The following is a 23,773-nucleotide window of genomic DNA, read 5'->3' on the forward strand; positions in this document are numbered from 1 at the left end:
TCTGCATGAACCACATCACATCTCCGTCATGTTGAAAAGAAAGACGCCATCTACAACACAGCTAATCTATGACAAAAGGATACAAGCCCAATGCCACATAAATGTACCGGCACTACAGAAGCAGTAGCAATAATAATTTAAAAAGAGAAAAGAAGAAAAGTTATTCTCTATGGAGGTGACGATTTGCATTTGAGCGTTCCCTCACAATATAGTGCAAAGGGGGAAAATGTGCTTCTGCTGGCAGCAAGAGGAATAAAACACTTATGATAATTACTCTTTTCACAGAATTTATTGCAGGTCATTTTTATCATTTGGTTCCCTTTGTGTTTTTGTCAATCAATTCACACATTATGCCTAATGGTATATATAAATGAATGGTGTTTTTTTCCCCAGTTATTTCATCTTGTTGGCAGACAACATCAAAACCATCCAGTATCCATACATCCATTTTCCGTACCTCTTATACAATTGAGTAAAAAGTAAAGAAACTCACAAAGCAATAAAGATGGGTTTTTTTCAATACGAACATCAGCAGAACGGATTACTGTCATGTGTATAATAACGAACATGTAGTTTAGTGAGTTCATTTTGATTGGCCTTGCAATGTATCCTATGTTCTGTTAGATCAGTGGCGTCCTGCAGGTTTTGGAGGTTTCCCTGCTGCAAAGCAGCTGATTTCAATCAACAGGATCATAACCAAGCTTATGCAGAGCTTGCTGATGAGCTGATCATGTATCAGCTGTGTTGGAGAAGGGGAAACATCCAAAACCTGCAGTACTACGGCCCTTGAGGACCGAGTGTGCCTCCCCTGTTTTAGATGCACCAATTTAACTCAAGGAGATCAGTGAGTCATCAAAACTCAAATCAATTTCATAGTTGCGGGTGTGACGTTTTTTTTGGTAATAGTTCTGTGCAGCTGTCTTTTAAGAACACTAATATATCCTGTTGTGTTTTTGGGTCCAAGCATCAAAGCGCTTAAAGCTCAAACAAATCCATAGTGAGTTGCTGATGCCACCAATGACAAAGCAAAACATTCAGGGACAATGTGAAGCCATTTGTACAACTGCAGCCTTACTGTACTTGGCATCGATGACCATTTTTTCACACGCACTCTCATTGCCCGAGCGCCATTACCAAGCTGCAAAATACCGGCTATAAATCTGTACATGTGAAGGGGAATGTCAGCAGCCAAACTGCTGCAAAGTCGCTATCGGCTGTAGATGGCCAATAGGAATCTATTTGAGCAAGCATCATTGTTATTATTATTATTATTATTATTATTATTATTATTATTATTATTATTATTATTATTATTATTATTATTATTAAGGTCTGCTCAGATAGCAGGGGCAGTAATGTGCACAGTATTGAAAATGATGACAAATTTGCCTTTTGAGCATGCCAAGAAACATGCTGGGATTCAGTCAAAGAGGAAGACCTTGAACGCAATCCATTTAGTTCAACAGGAAGGAAGCGCTGGAGAAGTTGAATACTGTTTGGGGTGTGAGGGAGAAGCGACGATACATTTTTAATCTCGGAAAAATGAATTGCGGCCAACCTCTGGTAAATGTCGCTGTGCAGTCCCAATGACGGATATTTTGCCTTCCGCTTTGGAAAGCACTCCTATTCAGTACTATTTTGACACAGCCTTGGATCTGGCGTCCAGTGAGACGCATCAAAAATCAGGGCTCAATTACTGGTCCAAAATAACTGTAATTAGCTACAGTATGCAAATAACATGAGAATCCCTGAGAGGTTCAGACAATCTATACGTCAATGAGCACGACGAGATAAGAGGCAGGAGGCGGTAAGTAAGGCATAAACGCAGCTTGTAACTTTGCACGCTCGCACCATTCGATACCGAGCCTCTTCCAGTAATTACTGTGCTGTTGCTGTATCCCGTTTTTTTTTTTTTTTTGGAAACATGATCCCTGTCTTACACATGCCATGCCAGATGGTTTATGCGCAGCGATCCAACTACTACTCTACATTTTGGAGTACAAAGGTACTGTTGCGAGTCGAATGAAGCCTTTTGAACACTTTACCTTCTGTTCATCTTTGTTTGGTCACCACAATTCATCGGAATTTAATACTATTTTTTTATTATTTTTTGGCTTCTCGGGAGCATAAGGCCCCTGAATGCAACGCGTTACTTGCAGCAAGCGTTTGACTTATGTTTGCGTATGCTCTTCTGCCTTCTCTGAGCGTCCTATAAGCTGTTTATTGACATCCCACTTGGAGTTTACTACAATCAAAACAATTACACACATTGCATGTTTAAATATAAGAAACCGTTTGTTTTACACTGGTTAAAAAAAACTATACCAATCTTGTAGGTTAAGCTCATATTGGCTTGATTAACCAATAGATTGGTCAGACATTGACCATTCCGGGTGGTTACGGGCATACCAATTTTTGGGGTTAACCAAACAATGAATGGAATTGGTTATAATAGAAAGTAAGTCTTGATAGATCACTTGAAAATATATTTATTGTATCAATTTATTGTGAAACCAGTTCAGTGTGTACCCCGCCTACTGCCCGAAGCCAGCTGGGATAGGTTCCAGCGCCCCCCGCGACCCTTGTGAGGACAAGCGGTTTAGAAAATGGATGGATGGATATCAATTTATTGTATTCTAAATGTATTTATTATGATTACAATATATTATAATATATCATAAATCATTAGGCCTGACTAGCTCAATCCAGGGCCTGCTCATACCAAAAGATATAAGAATGGGGCCCATTTGCCTCCCTGCTTGATACTCAGTATTATGGGTTGGAATTTGGGGGTTAAATCACCAAATGATTCCCGAGTGCTGCCCCTGCTGCTGCTCACTGCTCCTGCTGCTGCTCAATGCTCCCTCGGGGGATGGGTCGAATGCAGAGAATGTGTTTCACCCCACTTTTTTTCAGGATTCCCGTAACCCGCGTGATTCCCGAAAAAATATCAGCCTCTAACACAGATATGTTGCCCAATATCTTGGTCAGAATGACCAATTTGTATCGGTTGGCCCAATCACCAATATATATTGGTTGAAAACACCTACCATTCTAGAGTGGTTGTTTTAACCAAAGGATCTGTCGAACACATAACTACTAGCTAGATTGGTCAAATTTAACCTTTTTTTTGGGTCAATTTACCCAATCTGTTTTTAGGGTGTAGCTACATTGCCATCTTAAAAGGAACACCGACAAGTAATGACAAGCTTGCTACATATTATTTATTTGGTTGTTATTAACATGTTATTAAAGAAACAACATGCGATTGGGAGAATCACTCTCCCTCATGCTGTGCTCTCGTCATTCACCAGACGCATTCAAGAGTTTTGATCATCCCTTTAGGAAAGCTACTGAGACTTTCTTTGCTTTCTTTATAGACGTTTCACATAGCTCGGCAGAGAGCCAGCCGACTACGTCATTCTACGTCACTACGCACTGAATGCGTCCAAATAAAGTTTCTACATAAGTATTAAACTGGAAACGATGTTTGAAAAATGAAGCTCATAGTTATGTTATTAACAACCAAATTAAAAAAAAAAAAAAGCAAACTTGTCATTGCAGTCGGGGTTCCTTTTAAAAGTAGCACTCATTGGAAAAACCTATTGACCGGCTAGCAAAAACTAGCATTAGGCATCATGAGAGGGTTTTATATTCAAACAAAAAATATTCACACACAAGCGTAACAATACTCACAGGTATAGATTCTTACTAATGTGCGGGAAAATACCCCACCAAATGCTTTTCACTAATGTTCGATACTTTCTTCTTCTACTCTTTATGAACGTCTCATAATTGCCCCTAAGAGGCCAAAACGTACACTGCAAAAATTTATTAAGTTTGAGTTATGGTATGAATGCAATTTTTTTAAATGAATGAGTGATTGTGTTTACTAATCATGATTTCAATTAGGGGTGTGAATTGCATAGTACCTGGCAATTCGATCCGTATCACGATTCATAGGTCACGATTCGATACCGATTAATCCCGATACGAATCTATAAATTGATTACTGCCAAAAAAAAAATACTCAAATTTAGAAAAGACTAATCAGTAAACTTGTACATGTACACTGTAAGATTTGTATGAAAATGTATTTATTTATCTGAAACTTCAGACTTAGGACTGTGAGCCACTGTATTTAACAAACAATTTGTTGCAATCAGTTTCATGTTTGAACAGCATTGAAATAAAATATTAAGGCTTAATGTTTCATTATTATAACATTTTTAAATACTTAACGTGTGAACCCTTACCCTAAGTAAGACATTTTGTTGAATATTTCCATTAAAAAAATTATGTTTAAACATCGATTCGGCCACATATTGAATTTATTCGAGAATTGCGCGCTGTAATATCGTGATATGTTGCCCAAATTTTTTTTAACACCCCTAATTATAATATCAATCAAAATTATATTATTATTAAATACTATATATATTTATAATTATAATGGTGAGTGCTAGTAAACAATGCTGAAGTGACTTAAAACAATTGGAAAATGTCCTGTGGGATACATCGTTAGTAGTATGTTAATGTTTGGGTTATAGTTTTGGTTTTCTAGGTGTGAGTCGCTGATTGTAATTTGATGATGAACAATTTTACTATTTAGAGTCAATAAGGCACCGTTTCCGTTTTCCAGGATGAGTGAGCGACACGTGCAGGTTGGAAGCAAAGGGCTTTTACTCGTCATGGTGCTCGCCGTCAGCCTCTGGGACATGTCCGTGGGCTCCACAGGTGAGTGCACTTGCCATTTTCCTTCTCAACACATCACCGTGGAAAACATACAATCTCATTAGACTTAACAAACAGCCATGTCTCAAATTGGAGAAAAGCTGCTTGTAACTTCTCCATGTAACAAATGTATGAACGCAACATTATGGTAATCCTAAATATAGTTTTGGTCGTCAAATCCTGATGAAGTGGCTCTGAGTGTGTCCATTGTTAAACATTAATTTAAAAAGCATCACCGAGTCACACTATTGAGCAGGGTGACTTTGCCCTTAATGATTATAGAAGACAAGGGCACTTGAGAGGATTTTCAATCAGTCTCACATATTCTGAGATTAGACACAGCAGAGTTGCAAAATGGGGACTCATCTAAATGTAGTTCCAAACAAAGGAACGTAGGCCCTATTTTGTTTCAAAAGTGTAAGCACACGTGACATTTTAACCACAAACAAAGACATAAAAACATTCATGGTGCATGCTTGAAGATTAGCAGGAAGCAATTCAGCCTCAGGGCTAGTCGTTGGTTTTCCTTTTTGGATGATGTGGTGCTCACATCACTATCATCCTGGCGGACTCCACTTACAGGGCTTTGACTGATTTGGTAATAATGAGACTCGTTATGATCTACAAGTTATGTTTGGAGTGTAGAGGCCAACGCAGGAAGCGGCCTCCAATTATTACACTTTGTTTGCTTAATAGCAATTGTTTAAGTCTTTTTTTTTTCATTGTGACTACTGTATATAACATTTCTGTTAGGTTTCCGGTATAACCGAAGAGTGGATCCCAGAATCACAGAACACAGAGGAAGGATGCGAGTGGTTTATTCACCAAAACACGTGAATACAAATACAAAGCGCTGGTCGAAAGCCATTACAAATGGTCAACAAAAAGTGCTTGCAAATGTAAGTAGGGAAATTAACACAAACACAAAAATACCCAAAGGCTACAAACCGCAAACACAAGAAATCAACACAAGTACTTTAGCTATGAAAACGCACCACTCAAAGGTGAGAACAAAGGCTACGTTCACACTGCAAGCAAATGCGACCCAGATCGGATTTTTTTTTGCCCAAATGCGACATGTATCTGACTTTTTTTATGTCAGTCTGAACGGCTCAATTCCGATTTTTTCATATCCGACATGGGTCAGTTTCATATGTGGTTCTAGATCAGATAAATTTCCAAATTTTTGCAATGCGACCGCAGTCTGAACGGCCAGGCCGTATATATCCGACCTTGTCGTCATCAAAAGTCCAATATGCGCTCCGCGCGGGCGGGTTGCGTTATAAGCTTGATTTATGCTTGACACATCCACGAGGTTGTCACGGCTCGGGAGACGTCACATACGTGAATCGGCAAAGTTGTTTTGAGATGGTAAAAATATGAGCCCCAACGAAGGACTTGACAGGGGCCCTGACATGCTGGACCATACGTATTTACTTCCGCAAACACAGCATTGTGAGTGACGCTGTATATTCTTCTGCGCATGTGGGTCACAGCAGACTGAGGTCGCAAATAATAGGTAATGTGAACGCTTTCTCCAAAAAATCTGATTTCATCCAAAAACCGGAAGTGAGCATTAAGACCTGCAGTGTGAACGTAGCCACACAAAAAAACACTTACATGTACCCCAAACGAGCGCTTTAGAATTGAACTAGTAGCGAGAACCAAAAAACAGAGCATAACACTTGGCTGTGGCTGTGGCTGTGGCTGTGAGCAAATAGAGTAACAATCCGACAGTGGAAGCTTGGAATCCCAGTCCTCTTATAGTCCTAATGGCTGATGCGAAACAGGTGGGCGCTACGTTAGCTTCACAGTTTAGCTCACCATTAGCTGGTTAAACTATAACTAAGTTCATTATTGTCAGTTATGGGTTGAACTGAAAAGACAATATATTAAATAGACAATACAGAGATTGATCTGGAAACTGTGATGTTACTGGGAAATTAAGACTCCCACCTGTAACACATATAGGTATAAAGAAACTCTTCAACACACGAGTGGTGCTTTACAAAACACAAAGAAATACCCCCCTTCAGTAATTTCAGCTAATTGTATTGAGTCCAATTCCACTAAATCCCTTCCTCATTAAAAGTGTTTTCAAGCTTTGTAAACCCGGCGAGATCAATTACGGCAAGTTGCTAACACTACAAGTGGAGGCCAAGCCACATGTTTGATCACTCCGTCGCCGCTACCACCGCACTGACAACACACGGCCGCGTGTAATTGGTGGCGTGCAGGCCTCGCTCCTACTGGACAGTATGTCCATTTGTGAGCATGATAGATATGCACCTCTCTTCCCTTTGTCAACCAATTAGGCGCTCTCCTTTGACTGGCAGGGACGCATACTCGAGGCGCTCATCATTTTAGCAGGAAGTGGATGCAAATAATCTCACATCCTATTTCTTTCTGATAACCATCGCGGCCCTCTAATTTCCCCAGTGCGTTGTGTCTGTGCCTATAAACCTGTTGTAATTCAGGGCATGAAATCAGACCAGCGCAAATCCAAAACACGCCAAATTCATTTGTTCCCCAGAATAAATAAATGAAGATTTCCCCTTCTCTGAAAAATCTGTTCAATGCATCTCTAACTGAAATGCTTGGAAATGTATACATACATATGTAAAGGATGGGATTTTTACAACCAACATATTTGGATCTGTTGTTAATACCACTGTCAAGAATGTTTTGTTAATCTATTTGTGTGGATTGATACTACAACTGCAACTCCACTTCCTCCTACCCCTTTTGAACTCTTTTCTTTCTTCCTATTTTTGTTTTCTTTTTTGCTTCAATTTATATTTGAGACTTGTAATGTGTTTTATTTGTGTTTATATGTTCAATAAAGAACCAAACCAAAAACCAAACTCATCACATTGTAACAGACTACAAAAAAAAATTAAAAAAAATTAAATCTATAGTTTTAAATCAGCCCTTAAAGTTGAGCAACAATCCACACATTGATGATTCCATTACATTTTTTTTTATAGCAATTTAAATTGTTTGTCAAGCAAATCTACTTGAAACATGAAAAATGTCATAAAAATACAATTCCAGCGCCATAAATTGAGAATACTGGAATAAAAACATTCATTTACAACAAGATACAAATAAAACAGAGGGATTTTAATTAAGCATGTGACAAATGTTTAAGCCTTGGAAGAGATCTGCGCTGTAGCACTGTTTTCATAAGAATCTGAATTCCAAATTTCCTACCATTCTTTAATATCATCATAACATTTAATATCAACTTTGTCATCTCCAAAGCAACACTTAACAATATTTGTTCAATATTAGCATACATCTACATGCATTTGTGAATTATTCATAGCACCATGCGATGTGAGTTGTAAATGGCACCACAGTGTTTATGATTCCATTATCATTCCTATCAGTCCCTGTGAACAATGCTAAGTTCGCATCATTTGCAATTTCCTCGCCTTCTCCTGGGACCAAACCGCACGTACGCCCAGTATTGCCAGCCCCGCCTGGCTAAAAAAGAAAAAAGTACCACCACGTCTCAATGAAAGCAATCTGAGTTCAAGGGATTCACTGAGACAACATCTTCCTCGTAAAAAAAACAAATACGTTCACAGTGGGTATTGAGTTCACACTGTGGTACTTCTCAGGATCTGATCAAAAAAACCTAGGTGAAAAATTAGTCATAGTGACTCAGTGAGGCATATGAATTTCACTGTGACAAAAATTAAAGCTGAGGAATGCTTCATTTAGACTTTTAAATAAAAACACACTAAAAGAGGTCGAGGAGAAACTCAAATCCTCACGTCAAAATGAATATTTTACATTGCCAGCACACAAGGCGTCCGTCCATTATGGACCCAATTTTTTAGCCTGCGGTGCTGTACTTGTGTAACAATGTGACTTGCTTACTGTTTGCATCATTACATCATCATATCAATAGTAAAGTTGCCTCTTTGTTGTTAGGTAGTTTTACCCTGTCTAGCAAGTATTCAAAGGTTTTTAACGATGAGCATGACAAGCCAAGCTCGCTAACTCTCCTTTACATCAAACTTGTGGCAGGTGGTCTTCCCAAAGTTGCAAAATGCTTATTCATGCTGTGCCCGCGAGGCGTGAAAGACAAACGCACCCGGAGCAAGTCAAGCGGCTTAAATGTTTGCTCGACAACTATTGCCAGGTGAAGGCACGCTGAGAGGTTCCTCATTGGATATGGGAGCTCCTCTTGGATTGCCCATTCAGCTTTTCTCCACTAACAGATGCAGAGAAAAGCAAGTATTTGGCAAACACAGTTTGAAAGCCAGATGAAAATTCATGGACAATCCTTAAGAAATGCAAATGTTAAAGTACCCACACATTTTTTAGATTGTAAGGCAATATTTAAGCAGACTTTATTAGAGGATGAAAAAAAAAGTAGACCTACTTCCTGTCTGTCTCAGATAACATTGTATTTATTGATATAGAATTGAGATAAATTATGAATTAATAAATTTAATTAATAAATTAATTAGTTAGCCACAGTGCCTGCATCATAACAGCCCATGCCTGTATGCCTATATACTAAAATGCAACTACTGTAATTGCCTCTTGCTGATGTTTCTGGATTAAAGCTGCCAATCCACATTTTCGCTCCACTGTTCCTTTGTGTTCTGACCGACACCCCAAGTGAAAAAAGAGAAATACTCCATTTGAATCAAACCTATACAGTCCAAACCTAGCCTCTCCAACAATAATAATGATATATTTATTCATAGTATGAATCATCTCCATGCATGCTAGTTTTGATTGCATCTCTCATTAGTCTCAAGTGCTTGTCCTGTCTCCTGTCTTCTAAGGGGTTAACATTTTTCCTGACAAAGGAGAATACATTGAGATGAGATCATCATTATTTTTATCATATTGTATGAAAATGATTTTTAAAAAAAAAAGCTTAGGGAAGACTGTAAGCGAATACTATAAAGTTCCATTTAAAAGACCTCCGAAGCGCAGCAGACAATTAGGATGGCTTTCGGAATCTTCAGTTTATCGTGGCGGAAGTATCTGAAGAAGGACGCCTCATGAAAATGTCACAAGCAGTTAATAGAGGAAGGAGCCATTGAGGCTCTAAATAATTCAGACATTGGAGCGGGATCTGGAAATTGGCTCCAAGTTTTGCAGCGCTGCACTTTTGCCGTCCGCATATCAGGCTGCTGCTCGGGCAGAATTGCTTCTGTTCCATAGTTACTGACTAGATTAAAAAAAAAAAATGAATACAATTATTTGTGCAACAATGATTGATCACATCAATTACAGTTACTTAAAGAGCTACAAAGTTCATAGAGTTAAAGCAGCAGTTTGCTACTCATAATCAGGACTGAGGAGGAAAAAAAAGCACAAATATGTGTACATAAAATGCCTAATCTGGAAAATTTTGATTTTGCTACTTTTTTTTTTGGGGCAAAAATACGTACTTAAGCATTTAGTCTGTACTGTAAGTATAAAGTACGTTTGTCATCTCTGCTCATAATTAATGGGACCTTGTTAGCACAGCATTGACCAAGCTGCTCATCCTCCGTATTTACAAACCAGCACACCATCCAAAGCCCTTTGAATGACTCCATTGACTTGATTGCATATTGTAGATTTAAAAGGCACAGATGAACTGCTCGACTTCTCCGCTAAAGGCCTGATCATCTGTCAGTCAGAAAGATGCGCAAGTATTACGGGAATTAGAGCTGCTCGCCATTTTTATTGAATGATGCGTACAAAACAAGAACGAAAACTAGGCCTAGTACAAGAGGAGAGTCCTTAAAAGAAAATGGGTTGTCTCATTTACTGAGTATTAGCACTGAGAGAGATGAAAGAGGTGTTATAAAGGCCCCAGAGAGTTTCTCTTATGGGACTCAATCCAAGGCCACGAGTGGAGGGTAATAACTACAGAGCGTAGGATTAAACACTGATTGTCCCTTCCCCCCTACTCCCTCCCCATTTTTCCCCCATCTCCATGTCATGTGTGTAGCAGCGCAGCATGTTCCCACGGGCACCTGCGAGGTGGTCGCCTTGCATCGCTGCTGCAACAAGAACAAAATCGAGGAGCGCTCGCAAACCGTCAAGTGCTCCTGCTTTCCGGGCCAAGTGGCCGGCACCACCAGAGCTGCCCCCTCCTGTGTAGATGGTAAGATTTGTCTACGCTTATATTTTGTTGTTGAGATATGATCCTGAATATTATCCACAATAATCACGTGAATGCAATCTCAAGGACAAGAGCTATCAAATTATTTTACAATCGAGTATTCTATCAATTATCTTATCGATTCATTGAGCAACCACCAGCGCATTAGACACTATAATATTTGTATGTCAGGTGCAGGTATTATTTCTGTCCACTTGGAGTTGCCTCCTCACATTCTACTGGTCTGGTGAGTGACATGGGTGTCAGAGAATGAGAGTGTAGAGTCGATTGGCTGTTTATCATGCATTTCTTTTCTGACTGTCTGTTGAATAATATAACTGGCTGACATTGATACATTGGCGACATTATGTTGGTAGCATTAACATTAGTCTGAACAAAACAATCCTTGCAAATCTTTTAGGCTTAAATTTTGCTTTAACCACATTTTTTTTGTAATTGACTTATTTCATTGTTTGTTGCAGCTCTAGTTATTGTCATATGGAAGAGGCTAGTTTGCTTTTTTCCCCCTTTTTTATTTATTTTTTTATCACATGGTAGTTAGTTTTACTGACATTGGGTCCAGTACACTATGGCTCATCAAATGCAGCAGATAGAACTAGCGTAAGAAAAAAGAAAAAAAGAAAGAAATGCAATGCACAACTTAAAGGACTGATATCAGCTTTAATGGTTTCCTTTAACGACAACTTGTGTCTCTTAACATGCTAATTTGTCCTACCTCAAACTCAGCACAAACGGCAAGTGACTTTGCTTTGGTTGAGCTTTCTTTCTAAAGTACTGGATCCAATCGTGTCTGACCTATTCCTTGACATTTTAGTATTGACATTTTCTGCAAATTAGAGCTGCGAGACACCGGCATCAGTTTAGCGCTCGACGGGTGTTCTCAGCAAAAGTGACCAGCACTTAACCTTTTAATTATTCCTTTTTTCTCCAAAATGGAATTACCTTTAACTGCGCTCTGTGTGAGACAGCCTCCTCCTGATAATTCATCACATGAGAGGACTTGCGTGGATTTGAATAATGCTTTGAAAATAGTGATTTGGCTTCCTTACATTGTGAAAACAATTAAAAGAATCAAAATTACTAACATATCCAAACCGCATTAGCTGTGTTTCTAAATCCAAATGGGCCAACTTGCAAACAAAAAATTTCAACTCAATGATCCACCGCTCATTACACAATGTGCATCTTGTTAATGAATGAGTTGAAGGTCGAAGCCATTCTTGGGCTTCTCTAACGGCCACAGTGAAAATAAATGAATCAACAACACACTTCCAGATGTTTCCAGTCATCATATTCACATAATTGAACATTAACTGACACACATGCAATGGGCTCTTTGTAGTTACCATTCGACAAGGAACCTTTTTTTAATAGCCATCTGCCCTCCCGCCATTGAGCCTGTGTACATTTTCCACTATACAGCGCTGCTACATAAGCTATAAAATGTGTGTGATACAAATTGATTTCAGTATCATTTCAGTGCAATTGACTCTATTGAGGTTGTGGTGTTATGTGCAGATTACAGCAACCATCATCATCCGCTAATGCTAAATGAAGGGGATGTGTAATATAGATAATGGCCTGTGTAATAGGCCACATCGCCACTGGACCAGCAGCTTCACACTGCGGCTGTACATCCTATTGGATTGTGTGATTGTTGCGAGCTGCGAGTAAGTTATTTATGTACGACCACGTTTCAAAGAGCAAAGCTGCAAAAACGGCATTCAATTTGTAGAGTAGAATGTGACGGAATCGTACTTTTACGCAACACAAAAGTTCATCTAAATAAATACTGGCTTATTTCAAACCATTTGTGAAGTATGTATAGGAGCGACAATCGTCATTTAAAAAAAAGATACGTTGGATTTTTGCTTTAATGTCATCACTTGTTTCAGCATGGTTGTGTTTAAATGCATTTCTTTCCAACAACTTTCCTGAAGCAAAATGGTCACCACAAAGTCACAAAGTATCCTCTTGGGCAGGCGTTCTTAAACCTTTTAAATATTGAGCACTCCAAGTGCTATTGCTAGTCACTGTAACAATAAATAATAAATACATATAAATACCAAATATATGAAAAATGTCCTAAAAATGAAATAAAACTGAATGGATGCAAATGAGCCTGTCTACCCTGTGTGGTGTGTTTACATGCATGAGTCCCATGTGATAGTGGTTTGTGTTTCACTGTTCTGATATTGAATCTTGACAAACTTTGCATGTCCTCAAAATGGGTATAATGTGAACATATCCAAATATCAATTGTATCAATACCAATGTTGGCCTTGCTTTTGATCGATATCATTGTCATGAGAAGGTTACTTGCAGTGATGTTTCTGTTCCTGTGCTGTATGAACTGCTACCTTACGCCTTGACATTCATCCTACAGAAATATGTCATTAGTAGTAGTAACGGTCATGCAAAGTCATTTTGATTTATTAATTTAATGATGTATCAACGTTAATTAGTAAAAAAATAAAAATAAAATAAAATACCAGCGTCAATATCGGCCTGATATTCACCCTAAAACCCGCAAGCCTAAAACTGAAGTCAAGTCTAAGGTGTGTTGCAGCCTCCATTGTGGCGCAGAAGTGGTGGTGTCAAATGCACCCGTGCCTTGATGGCGAGGAATGCAAAGTCCTTCCTGATCTGAAGGGCTGGAGCTGTGCTACAGGGAACAAAATCAAAACCACAAAGGTAAGAATTTGGAGTCTGTTGAACGGCAATTCACTTGTCGAATGTGACCTTAGGCGCTTGGTCAAAGTCAACAAGCTTGTCTTGTGTTTCTGTGGGTTGAAAATGTTTGCAGGCGGGCCTCCGGGGGCGTCTAATCAATCGGCTGCCACGTCTTCTTAGCACTTTCAAGACACTTTGATCACCCAAACTGACCAATTACTCACTCAAATGAGCTGCTTTTAACGTTGTTACATGATCCTTCAGTGTGTTATGATGACCCATAGACTTGGCTTCTGCCTCTCTCCATGTACTTAATTATTTAAACTGTCCACACCACACCTGCCTGGAGCTGGAAGCCTGGAGCCTGGGGCTATTGATTCAGGGACTTGTCGGGACCTAAAAATGCCATATATATTTATTTTAGGCTTGTCACAGTGAATGCACAAACAAGATTTGCAATTGTACTGCACTGATGATCAAATCTGAATGATTTATTTATTTATTTATCTTGTTTTACATGGATGATGGGGAAGATTTCTGCGGATAGGGACCAACTTTGGTAACATCACATACTTCACCAGGTGAGAAATGTTATTGGCTCATTGACACCCCTGTAATATTTATAATGACACTTCACAGTTCCATTTTAAAAAGGTGTTAATACAAGTGAGAAAAACTGCTATCAGATTTTCCTACCTTGAATAATTCATTTAGAAATGCAAATATGATCATAACGTATATGCTACACTATCCATTGGATTAGTCGACAATATTTAACACTCAAAGTTGACTAAGCGCTAATCGTGTGCTTTTTGACATCTCGTTTACCAATCAGCCAATAAAGAGGAATTTTGTCTTGCCCGTTCGCTGCCATGGATGGGCTAAAGAGGAGCTCTGAAATATCTATCTGTCCCTATCTATATTCCAATGTTTTGGTTTTACAGGTTAGGCTTAAAGGCAAATTAATCATGAATTAATATGAAATCCAATTTTTTTTTTACATTTACTCGCAGCCATTTTGACTGAAGCAACCCCCTTCGCTCCCAGCTGTTTTACTGGATTTTGACTGATTTTGCAAGGCCCACAGAATATTGTGTTCTATTGCTATAAAAACATGGAACCTACCAAAAGAAAGATTAGGGTCTCTTCTTTCATCAGGAAAAAAGTATATTTCTATCTGTTTCTGCTTTGCAGCAATTAGCATTAGAATATAGCTAAGTTTCATCATTCACCAACCTGTTTAAAACAATGGGGAAAAAGAGCGTTTTTGCAACATGCCCCTGGTTGATCTCTTATACTCTGCTGCCACCTGCTGGCCGTTTTTGTAATAACTACCATTGTATTAAGCGTCCTCTTTGGAACAGAGGCTGCATCAAAGCCTTCTGTATGCTCTAGCATAAAAAAAAAAATAAAAAATTCAAAACACATTAGTTTTTTATTTAAAAAAAAAAACATTTTTAAAAACACATAAGTTTATTTTATTTGAAACAGAACATTTATAAGTTTTTGGGAGCAAATTAGTTAATCTACTCAATTAGAGTAGTTAACATACTAAATTGTCAACTTTACAAAATTCTACCAAAAACAAGTGTGGCACAATCATATTCAAGTCAGTCAGTCAGTCATGAATCAGATAATACAAATAATGCAAATTAATCTGTGGCTTTAGCATTTCATCTTGTTTCATGTAAACACATTTACTGTATTTAGACACAATACAATTAAATACAATAAATATAAATAAACTGACCAAAATGAAGCAGATCATTTTTCAAATTGCAGGCTTTGCAATTTGAAAATTGTATTCGATAACATTGTGTTGACAATCCCAATTCGATGAATTGTTTAGCACTAATTCTCATCCACCACCATCCGAACTTCAAGCTCTCAAACCTGCACGTTTGATAATTCTGTCATTACATTTAAAATCATTTGTTTTTATTTTTTTCGATGCATGTCCATCATCTTAGTGAAACGTCGTGTCAACAAAAAAAGGTTATTCTGTCTACTGCATATCTGAATCGCTCACATCATCCATTAAATGTTTACAGACACATGATGGGGAGAGCGGTTTGTCAGCTTTCCCTTTTCCCTTTGATATTCCAGGTGTATTATGGTCTAATAAATCCAGCACATTATCATAAACCTAGTAAACGACATAAGCACACGCTGCACACCTGCTCTGTTAAATCTTGCAGCCAGCCCTACTACACACACAACACAGTGTGGAAAATAATCCTTTACGCGTTAAACTAGCACTTGTCAGACACCAATTAAGACCCTGCAAAGTGTTTTTCTCTCTGTAATTTTACTGTTTTCTAAACAATCACACAAGGACTGTCATAATTATTTGCACCCATCCTGACACAATGCCGCACAGCCACTACAAAAATATTAGCCTCTCATTTATATTATATCATTCACTGCCAATGATGGCTGTAGAAGTCAAAGATCAAATTTAACTGGGTGGGCGGTGAAAGAGTTTATGCTCGCTGGCCAGCTCCATGCTGCAACGGCCTACTTTTAGTTTCGAGCCATGGATCTGCTCCATTTTATGGAGGACCAAGAATGCCAAATAAATAAAAACTGATACAAAATTATCATTTAAAAATTAAAATACAAAAAAGTCATTTAGGGCTATATATAAATAAATTTGACTTAACATTAAATACCGAAAACTATGAAATATGAGTGCAAAAACTAAACTATTTTATATTTCAGTTTTTCAAAATTAAGCATGAATTATTTTAACAACTGGCACTTCATTTACATAGCGTTTTTCCACCTTAAAATGTTCTTTACATTCAATGACTCATTCACCTACTGATGACGCAGCATCAGGAGCAACAGGGGTTTCAGTATCTTATCTCAAGGATACTTCGACATGGTCACAATAGCATGGGATCGAACCCACAACTTCTGAGTTGGGAGCTCACTCTACCACTGAGCCACGCCGCCCCCATGGTATAGGTGCATAGGTTTATATATTTTTTCCCCCTAAAATGGATTTATTGTATGCATCACAAAGTATTTTTTTTCCATATTTTATTAAATTAATTATAAATAACAAGTTATTTGATCATTAAAATATGATAAATATATTTAATATAAGACCTGCCTAATCTGTCCCCTTTCAATATGAAATGTGGCTGTTGCACACAAAATTTTGTGTCGCGCTGGTGCACATATTTTATGTGTGGGTTATCTGTGTATCATCGGTCTTAGAAACGGAAACAAGATATTCTCACTAGGCAGACCAAATACCCAAAACAAAACAAAAACATCCAAACGCAAAGTTATGCATAAATAACAAATCGGACAATGGCTTCTTGGAGTCGGTCAATTGTTCATGGCAGCTGACAGGTTTGAATCGATGGGGGGATCAATCACAAAAGGTTGCTCGGTTGCACGCTCTTGTTCTTGTTCTTGTTCTTTTGCAGCGAGAGCAAAGGAGCTGCCAGTCAACTGACTTAGACGGCATGACAGGCAATTTCATCTGCACAACTTTAAGTCAGAGGCGCACCCGTCCAACTTAGCAGCATCTTTATCCCAAGCGCCAAAAACATTCCGACCTTAGAAACAGGATCCGTTAAATTCACCCCTGCTGATGCTGCTGATCCTCTTTAAATTCAAAACCAAAGCACAAAAGGAAAATGAGAATTCCAATCAGGTGGCTGTTTGTTTCACCTTCTACTCAGACAATGCTCTCTTCTTACCATAGTGCACATGAAAAAGTCAACTGCAAGAATATTAAATGGCCTCAAGAGTTAAATCATGTGAATTTTTCTACTGCTTTGCCAACATTTTGTCAGGATGCGTGGGCTGAGGTCTCACGACTTCCTCTTGGATGTTGTTTTAGAAAAGTTGAATATTAACTCTGCATTGCTCCTCATGTTCTTTATCACGACTCATTCTGTAAACTTTCTGCTAGATCAGGGGTTCACTATTTCTTTAGGTCCACCAACATCATAATACTAACTACCAAGTGTACTGAAAGAATGCCAATAGATGTATGAAGTTGCCTACTAGAATCTGGGGGGATTGGGGTTAGGACAAGTATGTTGAGAATGGGGCTCATGCTAATCCCTATGGCATGTGATCATTTTATTTTTGTAGACATTTTGTCTTCTCATTGTTAACTTTTAATGTTTAATGAAAACATTTCATGTTTTCAATCGCAGGTGAATGAAAGCAGAAGAAGCTGATGCAATGAACTTTTCTGTAAATAGACTGCAGTGAATCCTTGGAAAAGCGAATCCCTCATGAACTGGATTGGACATCCAATCAGAAAAGTGGATTTAAATAAGAGGACTCGTGAAAGAAGCCTTTGCAGACAACAGGATTTGTTCTCTTATACCGTACTGCTTGTAGTGGATTACAATGGTGAACTTTGCCTAAATGTTGAATTCTTCGAGTCATTCGTCCTTGACGGGCTTCGTTTCTTCGACTGGACGACGGCAAGCATCGTTGCTGACGAACACAGTAGTGTGATGAAAAAGATGTATTGTAGCTGAGTAGCACATATTCAGGGGGATTTTCAAACAAGTACACAACCACACTGACGCGTCTCTGGTTTGATATCATTATGCAACATGTTTCCTTTCTACATTTTAAAGTAACTTGACAGAAGGAATTGCAAACAAATGCACATTGCCGCAGTAAAAGCTGCATCTGCAATCTTTAAAACCAGCAAGCAGAAAGTAGTTTTTTGTCCTTAGTATCTGGAAAATACATTTTCTGGCAGTTCTTGCTATTTCTTCAGCCTATATCAGATCCCGGGGTTTACGTCTGTCTATCCAGACATTAAATAAAATCCACATGACCGTTTTCAACCCAATTATGACATTGTCTAAGTGATGACATCAGTAATAAATTGTGGTTGTGTCATTGATGATTTGTCTTATTGAGTATTAATATTTGACATTGAGTTGAACATAACCTATAGATACAAGTCTTATTTATGGTTACTGTTGGTTACATTTTTTTTTTAACTATTTATATTTACTAAAAATTATTTTAGTGCCAAGTTCCATCCATTTTCTTAACCGCTTATTCCTCACTAGGGTCGCGGGGGGCGCTGGAGCCTATCCCAGCCGGGGTACACCCTGAACTGGTTGCCAGCCAATCACAGGGCACACAGAGACAAACAACCATTCACAGTCACAATCACACCTAGAGACAATTTTAGAGTGTTCAATTAACCTGCCATGCATGTCTTTGGAACATGGGAGGAAACCAGAGTACCCGGAGAAAACCCACACAGGCATGGGGAGAACATGAAAACTTCACCCAGGAAGGCCGAAGCCCGGACTCAATCTCATGTCCTCTGCACTGGAAGAGGAATGTGCTAACCAGTCAGTTAATGCTAAATTTCCCCTCCAAAATACAAATACAAAAAAAAAAATCATAAGCAACCTTACAGTAAAAACATTTCAGTATGTAAATGTTTGCTCTCTATTAATAGGCAAAACTTCAAATAATCTTTCCAGCATCGTTAAGACTGACGCACTAAAACTAGAAATGTTGACAAAACAGCTATAAAAAAAAATAATAAGAAAGGGAAAAAAACAAATTCAATGGGGAGACATTTCAGGCCTCTTATTTTCCTAAAATAATGATGCTATGTGGTTTAACCAATTAAACAAATTTATGATGAAACGGGAATCGGCGTGTCCATTTTAGAGTGCCTCATTGTCAGCCACGTGTATACGTCTATCGCACAGAGAAAGATGGAAGACGGAGGAGGAAATTTTTACCAAAATTTGAAAACCGGTGTATAGAGCTGGGTTTCGGTCTGGCATGTCCATGTAGAGTGCCTCATTGTCAACCATGAGTGTGCACACATCACACAGAAAGGAGGAAGATAGAGTAGGAAATTTGAGAAAAAAAACAAAAACTGTCTGATTTGATGGCCAGTGTGTATTGACTGTTTTAGAGTGCCTCATTGTAGCAGGGAAGAGAACGTGATTTTTCATGATTTGCAAAGCCTAATTTTTAGCCAATATTTTTTAGAATAAAAATTGTGTGAGATTAAAAACAAACTTCTCTGCAGTGTGCTAAATTTGCAAGAGGTTTATATTCACTTTCCAGGGACTTTCAAGTCATTTTCATCACATATCCAATTTACGGCTATATTTGTTCCACTGAACCTAATTTTCTGTGGCGTTTGCCAATTCCTGCATAAATGCTGCATTTCAAAATAGCGCACACGCCCGCTTGTGAAATTGAAAGTCACATGCACAACTTTTAGACTCTGACAGCCGCAGAAGAATCCCAGAGACTTCAATCAGCTGCATTGCTGTCACGGCAAACACCACAAGCTTTGCCAGCTTGTCACCTCAGAGGGGACAGCCATGAGGTTTGCAGCTCTTCAGGAAGAAAAAACAAATTGTGCCGCTGCCGCCACCGCGATGGGAGTGAGTCGATTTAAAATGCACACGCCATCATCGCCGCTGCATCCGAGTTTCTCCAAAGGAAATTGTCCGCCTTCCACCATCCTGCCTGTGTCACATTGACCTCCTGTGAGCCCAATATTTTCTTTAAAAATGAATCAATCCTTTGAAAAATGACTTGATTTTTGGTTTGTCCCCAGAGGGCACATTGATCCTCCTGAAAAGCGCGCTCCGAAATAACTTGCTGATGAAGTGGTGAAAGGGCTTCATTTTGAAAACAAATGGCTTTCCAGCAGGTTGTTTTGCCTGCGGCTGCATCACATGTTGGGAGTGTGGGCTGTCTTCTTTTCAATCAAACGCTAAATTAACAGCAACCTCCATCAGTTCAAAAGCACACAAATTAGTGGTATTAGTTGGGTTTGATGATTTATTTTACAACAATTCTGTAATCCTCCATCCCTCCTGGATAGTTTGACTTCTCTTATTTCCACACAATCTTCCATGACAAAGACAACAAGACCTTATCTACACTACTCAGAAAAGGTTATGGAGATTTAGCTTTCCAGGGTGAAATTAATCTGAAAACCCTTTACAGGTGAAATTTCGATAAAAGGACAAATTGCATCTAGAGCTTGAAGACGATATTAGGCCGTATTAATATCAGTATCATTTCAGAACCTCGATTTAACGGATCCGGAATCAATGCAGAGAAAAAGTTCAATATAACAGTGGACCTCTTACCCCAAATTACTGTTCCTCTGTATTAAGTAGAAATTGTATCAATATACCAAATGTTTATTATATAATTCCACTCATGTGCCTCTACAGACACTTTTGTTAAGCCAGTACAGTGACATCAATATTTTATTATTCCCTTTGAGTGACATGTTAATATTAGTCATAATTCTGCTGAAAAGTATAGTTCATATATTATTGTAGTACTAAAGGGACATGCAGTAATTACAATCTTTTTGAACTTGCAAATACAGTAAGCAGACATTTTCTTTGTGCCAATTGGCTGTATGTACAAAACGTATTGTTGCACATGAGAAGTTTTGGTTCTCCGTTAATCTTAAAACATGTTGGCCTATTGCATGCGAGCAGCTCAAGAAAGTGGGAGTGTGTTCTAAATTACAGGGAACTTTGACATTTCATGAAAGACGTCAAAATTTAGTAAAGGCAAGAAATTATGGCATTTTTTTAATCCCCTGTGCAGTCATTAGAAAAGAACATCAAAAGAATTTCCTCTCTTACCAAATGTTGTGTGATGCTATAATCTAATGAGGCTTTCGTGTTTGCAAAGTCTAGCAAGGGAGGGGAGCTCATCGATTCTCTGGGAAAATAAATTTCATTACAGACACGCCATAGAGCTCCGTAGTTTAATTTCAGTATAATTTCAACATATTTCATTCAAATAGATACAGATTTTGTATTGATCTTATACGACTCCTGGATACATGACTGTCATGGCCGTGGAGGATGTTATATTTGGTTATTGGGAATTTGATAAGCAACAGATATCCGAGAGGCACACTGACCATAGCGGAGCTGATCAAGCCCTTCTGGCGCGATCCGAGCGACATGTCTCTAATTAGCACACACATGGATTATTTGACACGTTGAGTTGTGACTGTAGTGAACCATTCGTCACCTTGCAGGCTTGAATTACGTGTGCATCAGACAAATGGAGGACAGATTGAGACTGCTTGGACATATGACATTGGAGACCCTTTACTCCATATGCCTTACCATTTCCTTTTCTTTCATCAACTAAACATCACAACACCCAGCGGGACTGCTCAATAAATAAAGGCTTGTAATCGCAGGATAACGTTACTGCCATTGTTGTGCGGCTGATACGAAAACACAGTCCAATTCAATTGGGAGAGACAATAAAGCTCCAATTAAAGGTGCCCGGTGGTGGGTTACTGTAAACAAACTGAATTGCACTAATGCTGACTGTTCAATTAATTGTATTTGTTGTCATACATTTGCAAATGTTTACTGTCTTGCTCAAAGGCATGCTAGAGCACGTTTACGACAGACAACCCGTTCCAATTTCCATATTTTAAGTCTGCCTTCTGCTCCCTGAGCTAAATCGCGACACGCTGCTATTGACTTTATGTACAAAAAATAATAATAATAAATGACAGGGCTGCATATCACATCAAAAATGTGAATATGCAAGATAATAATAAAGGTCGAATTGATTTTTAAAAATGCTCTTGGTCACATCACATTTTATTGGCGAGATAAAATATTGCACCTGAGGTGCTCTCAGGACAGCATAACATTTGTTTTTGTGTTAAGCACCAAAAAAAAGAGATAAAGCTCTAGAAAAATTACAGTAAGTACTATATTAGTAAGCACCAGAGGAAGAAACAATATAGAAGACAGAAATTTTATGTGTCCAAGTTTGGTCAAGTTCATTTTTTTTTTTTTAAATGAATACTATTGGTCAGTTTGGCTATTTTTACAAATTAATAACCAGCCTAAAGTGGTACAAGTGTCAGACACGTCATCTGTCTTCCTCATACTGTGGGAGCATTGCAGCATTTTATCACCTAAATATTGAAAGTTGCAACAACAACAACAAAATCATTGATAGACAGTAACAAATTAAAATAAATTACTACATTTCACCAGGCCTGGTTAGGCAAGACTCAAAATATGTCACTCTTTCCTCTGTCAGCCACAAAGGTAAGTTTGTGTGAAGATTACATCCCCCCTATTCAGCTCAACAATATTTTACAGTCGGAAATTTTCACGGCACACTTCCAAACAAAAATCTCACCAAAAGTATGAATACTGAAATAATGATGATCTCACACCCATTATTAGTAATTAGCCATAGCTATTTATTTCCTCAGTTTGAAATTTGGGCCTGTTTCGTGTAACACTCAGCTATTTATTTTGTTGTATCAATACCAATGGGTGGATACATAGGTTAATTTACTTGTACCATGTACCATTTAGTAGAAGAGCATTTAATTGTTCTTCCTGCCACTACATGTCTACAAAATACTTTTTGGACCGATTAAGGGAAATTGGGCCATTTCGCCACCGTTACAGTATACATATTTTGAGGTGGTTCTGATATTTGGCAGTATAAAAGTCTGATAACTGATTAATCAGTTGGTTATTTAAGAAATAGATAATGAATTAAATTAATTATTTTTTGGTGTCTTTATGTTTATAACAAACAAAAAAAATATTTACGGGAAAAGAAAAATCGGACAGAAATTGCCTGTTTTTTGTTTGTTTTGTTTTTTAACTATTTTGGGGGGATGTTTGAATGTAATCATCTTTGTTTTATCTTGTAATTTGATAATGTGGGAACACCCCCCAAAACATTTTTTAAAGATATTTTATTGATCAATTACATTGGCCAGCCGAGTAATTTCACACGATACACCTGGTTGGTAATCCCTGTTTAAGTATTAAGAGTTTGTCTTGGTCCACTCTTTGCAGCTGTCACAGCCAAATTTTCCAAACTGAGTCGGACAAACATCTGAAGCACTTGCCTCATTAAAATATCTACACACACATTCTTGTTGGGCACCACATGAAATCCCAGGCTGACAACAAGATGGCCATCGTTTTGCGCCAGTACTCGCCGCTTCCGCCTTAGTATGCTGGCGAGCTTGTGATTATTTTGTGCCCAGTTTGATGACACATTGCGTCTATCTGACTATGATGGCAGCGATTGTGAAAAGCAGATTAGAGGGTAAAAAGAACAATTGATCCCACATTAATTCTTCTCAAATCTTAGCTTTCAGTCAAGTGAGCAGCTTTGCATTATGTTTTGGGAGGTTTAGCAACCGGCAGG

The 23,773-nt window shown here is 38.3% G+C and overlaps 1 protein-coding gene across 3 annotated transcripts in view; it reads left to right on the top strand.

The window, feature by feature from the left end:
• The window catches only part of LOC144035528 (chemokine-like protein TAFA-2), a 48,282-nt gene extending 29,838 nt beyond the window's left edge, over positions 1-18,444 (top strand). Inside the window, exons 2-6 of one of the 3 annotated variants that reach the window (XM_077545285.1) lie at positions 4,643-4,737; positions 10,706-10,861; positions 13,449-13,573; positions 14,086-14,133; positions 17,734-18,444. In XM_077545285.1, the coding sequence (XP_077401411.1) occupies positions 4,644-4,737; positions 10,706-10,861; positions 13,449-13,573; positions 14,086-14,115 (405 nt within the window). In that variant the 5' untranslated portion in view covers position 4,643 and the 3' untranslated portion in view covers positions 14,116-14,133; positions 17,734-18,444. Of the gene's footprint in view, positions 1-4,642; positions 4,738-10,705; positions 10,862-13,448; positions 14,134-17,733 lie in introns of all 3 variants that reach the window. The other 2 variants (XR_013288453.1, XR_013288454.1) reach the window with 2 other exon arrangements.
• The last annotated feature ends 5,329 nt before the right edge of the window (positions 18,445-23,773 follow it).

Source organism: Vanacampus margaritifer, chromosome 15 (genome assembly GCF_051991255.1).
Source record: "Vanacampus margaritifer isolate UIUO_Vmar chromosome 15, RoL_Vmar_1.0, whole genome shotgun sequence".
Classification (NCBI taxonomy): domain Eukaryota; kingdom Metazoa; phylum Chordata; class Actinopteri; order Syngnathiformes; family Syngnathidae; genus Vanacampus; species Vanacampus margaritifer.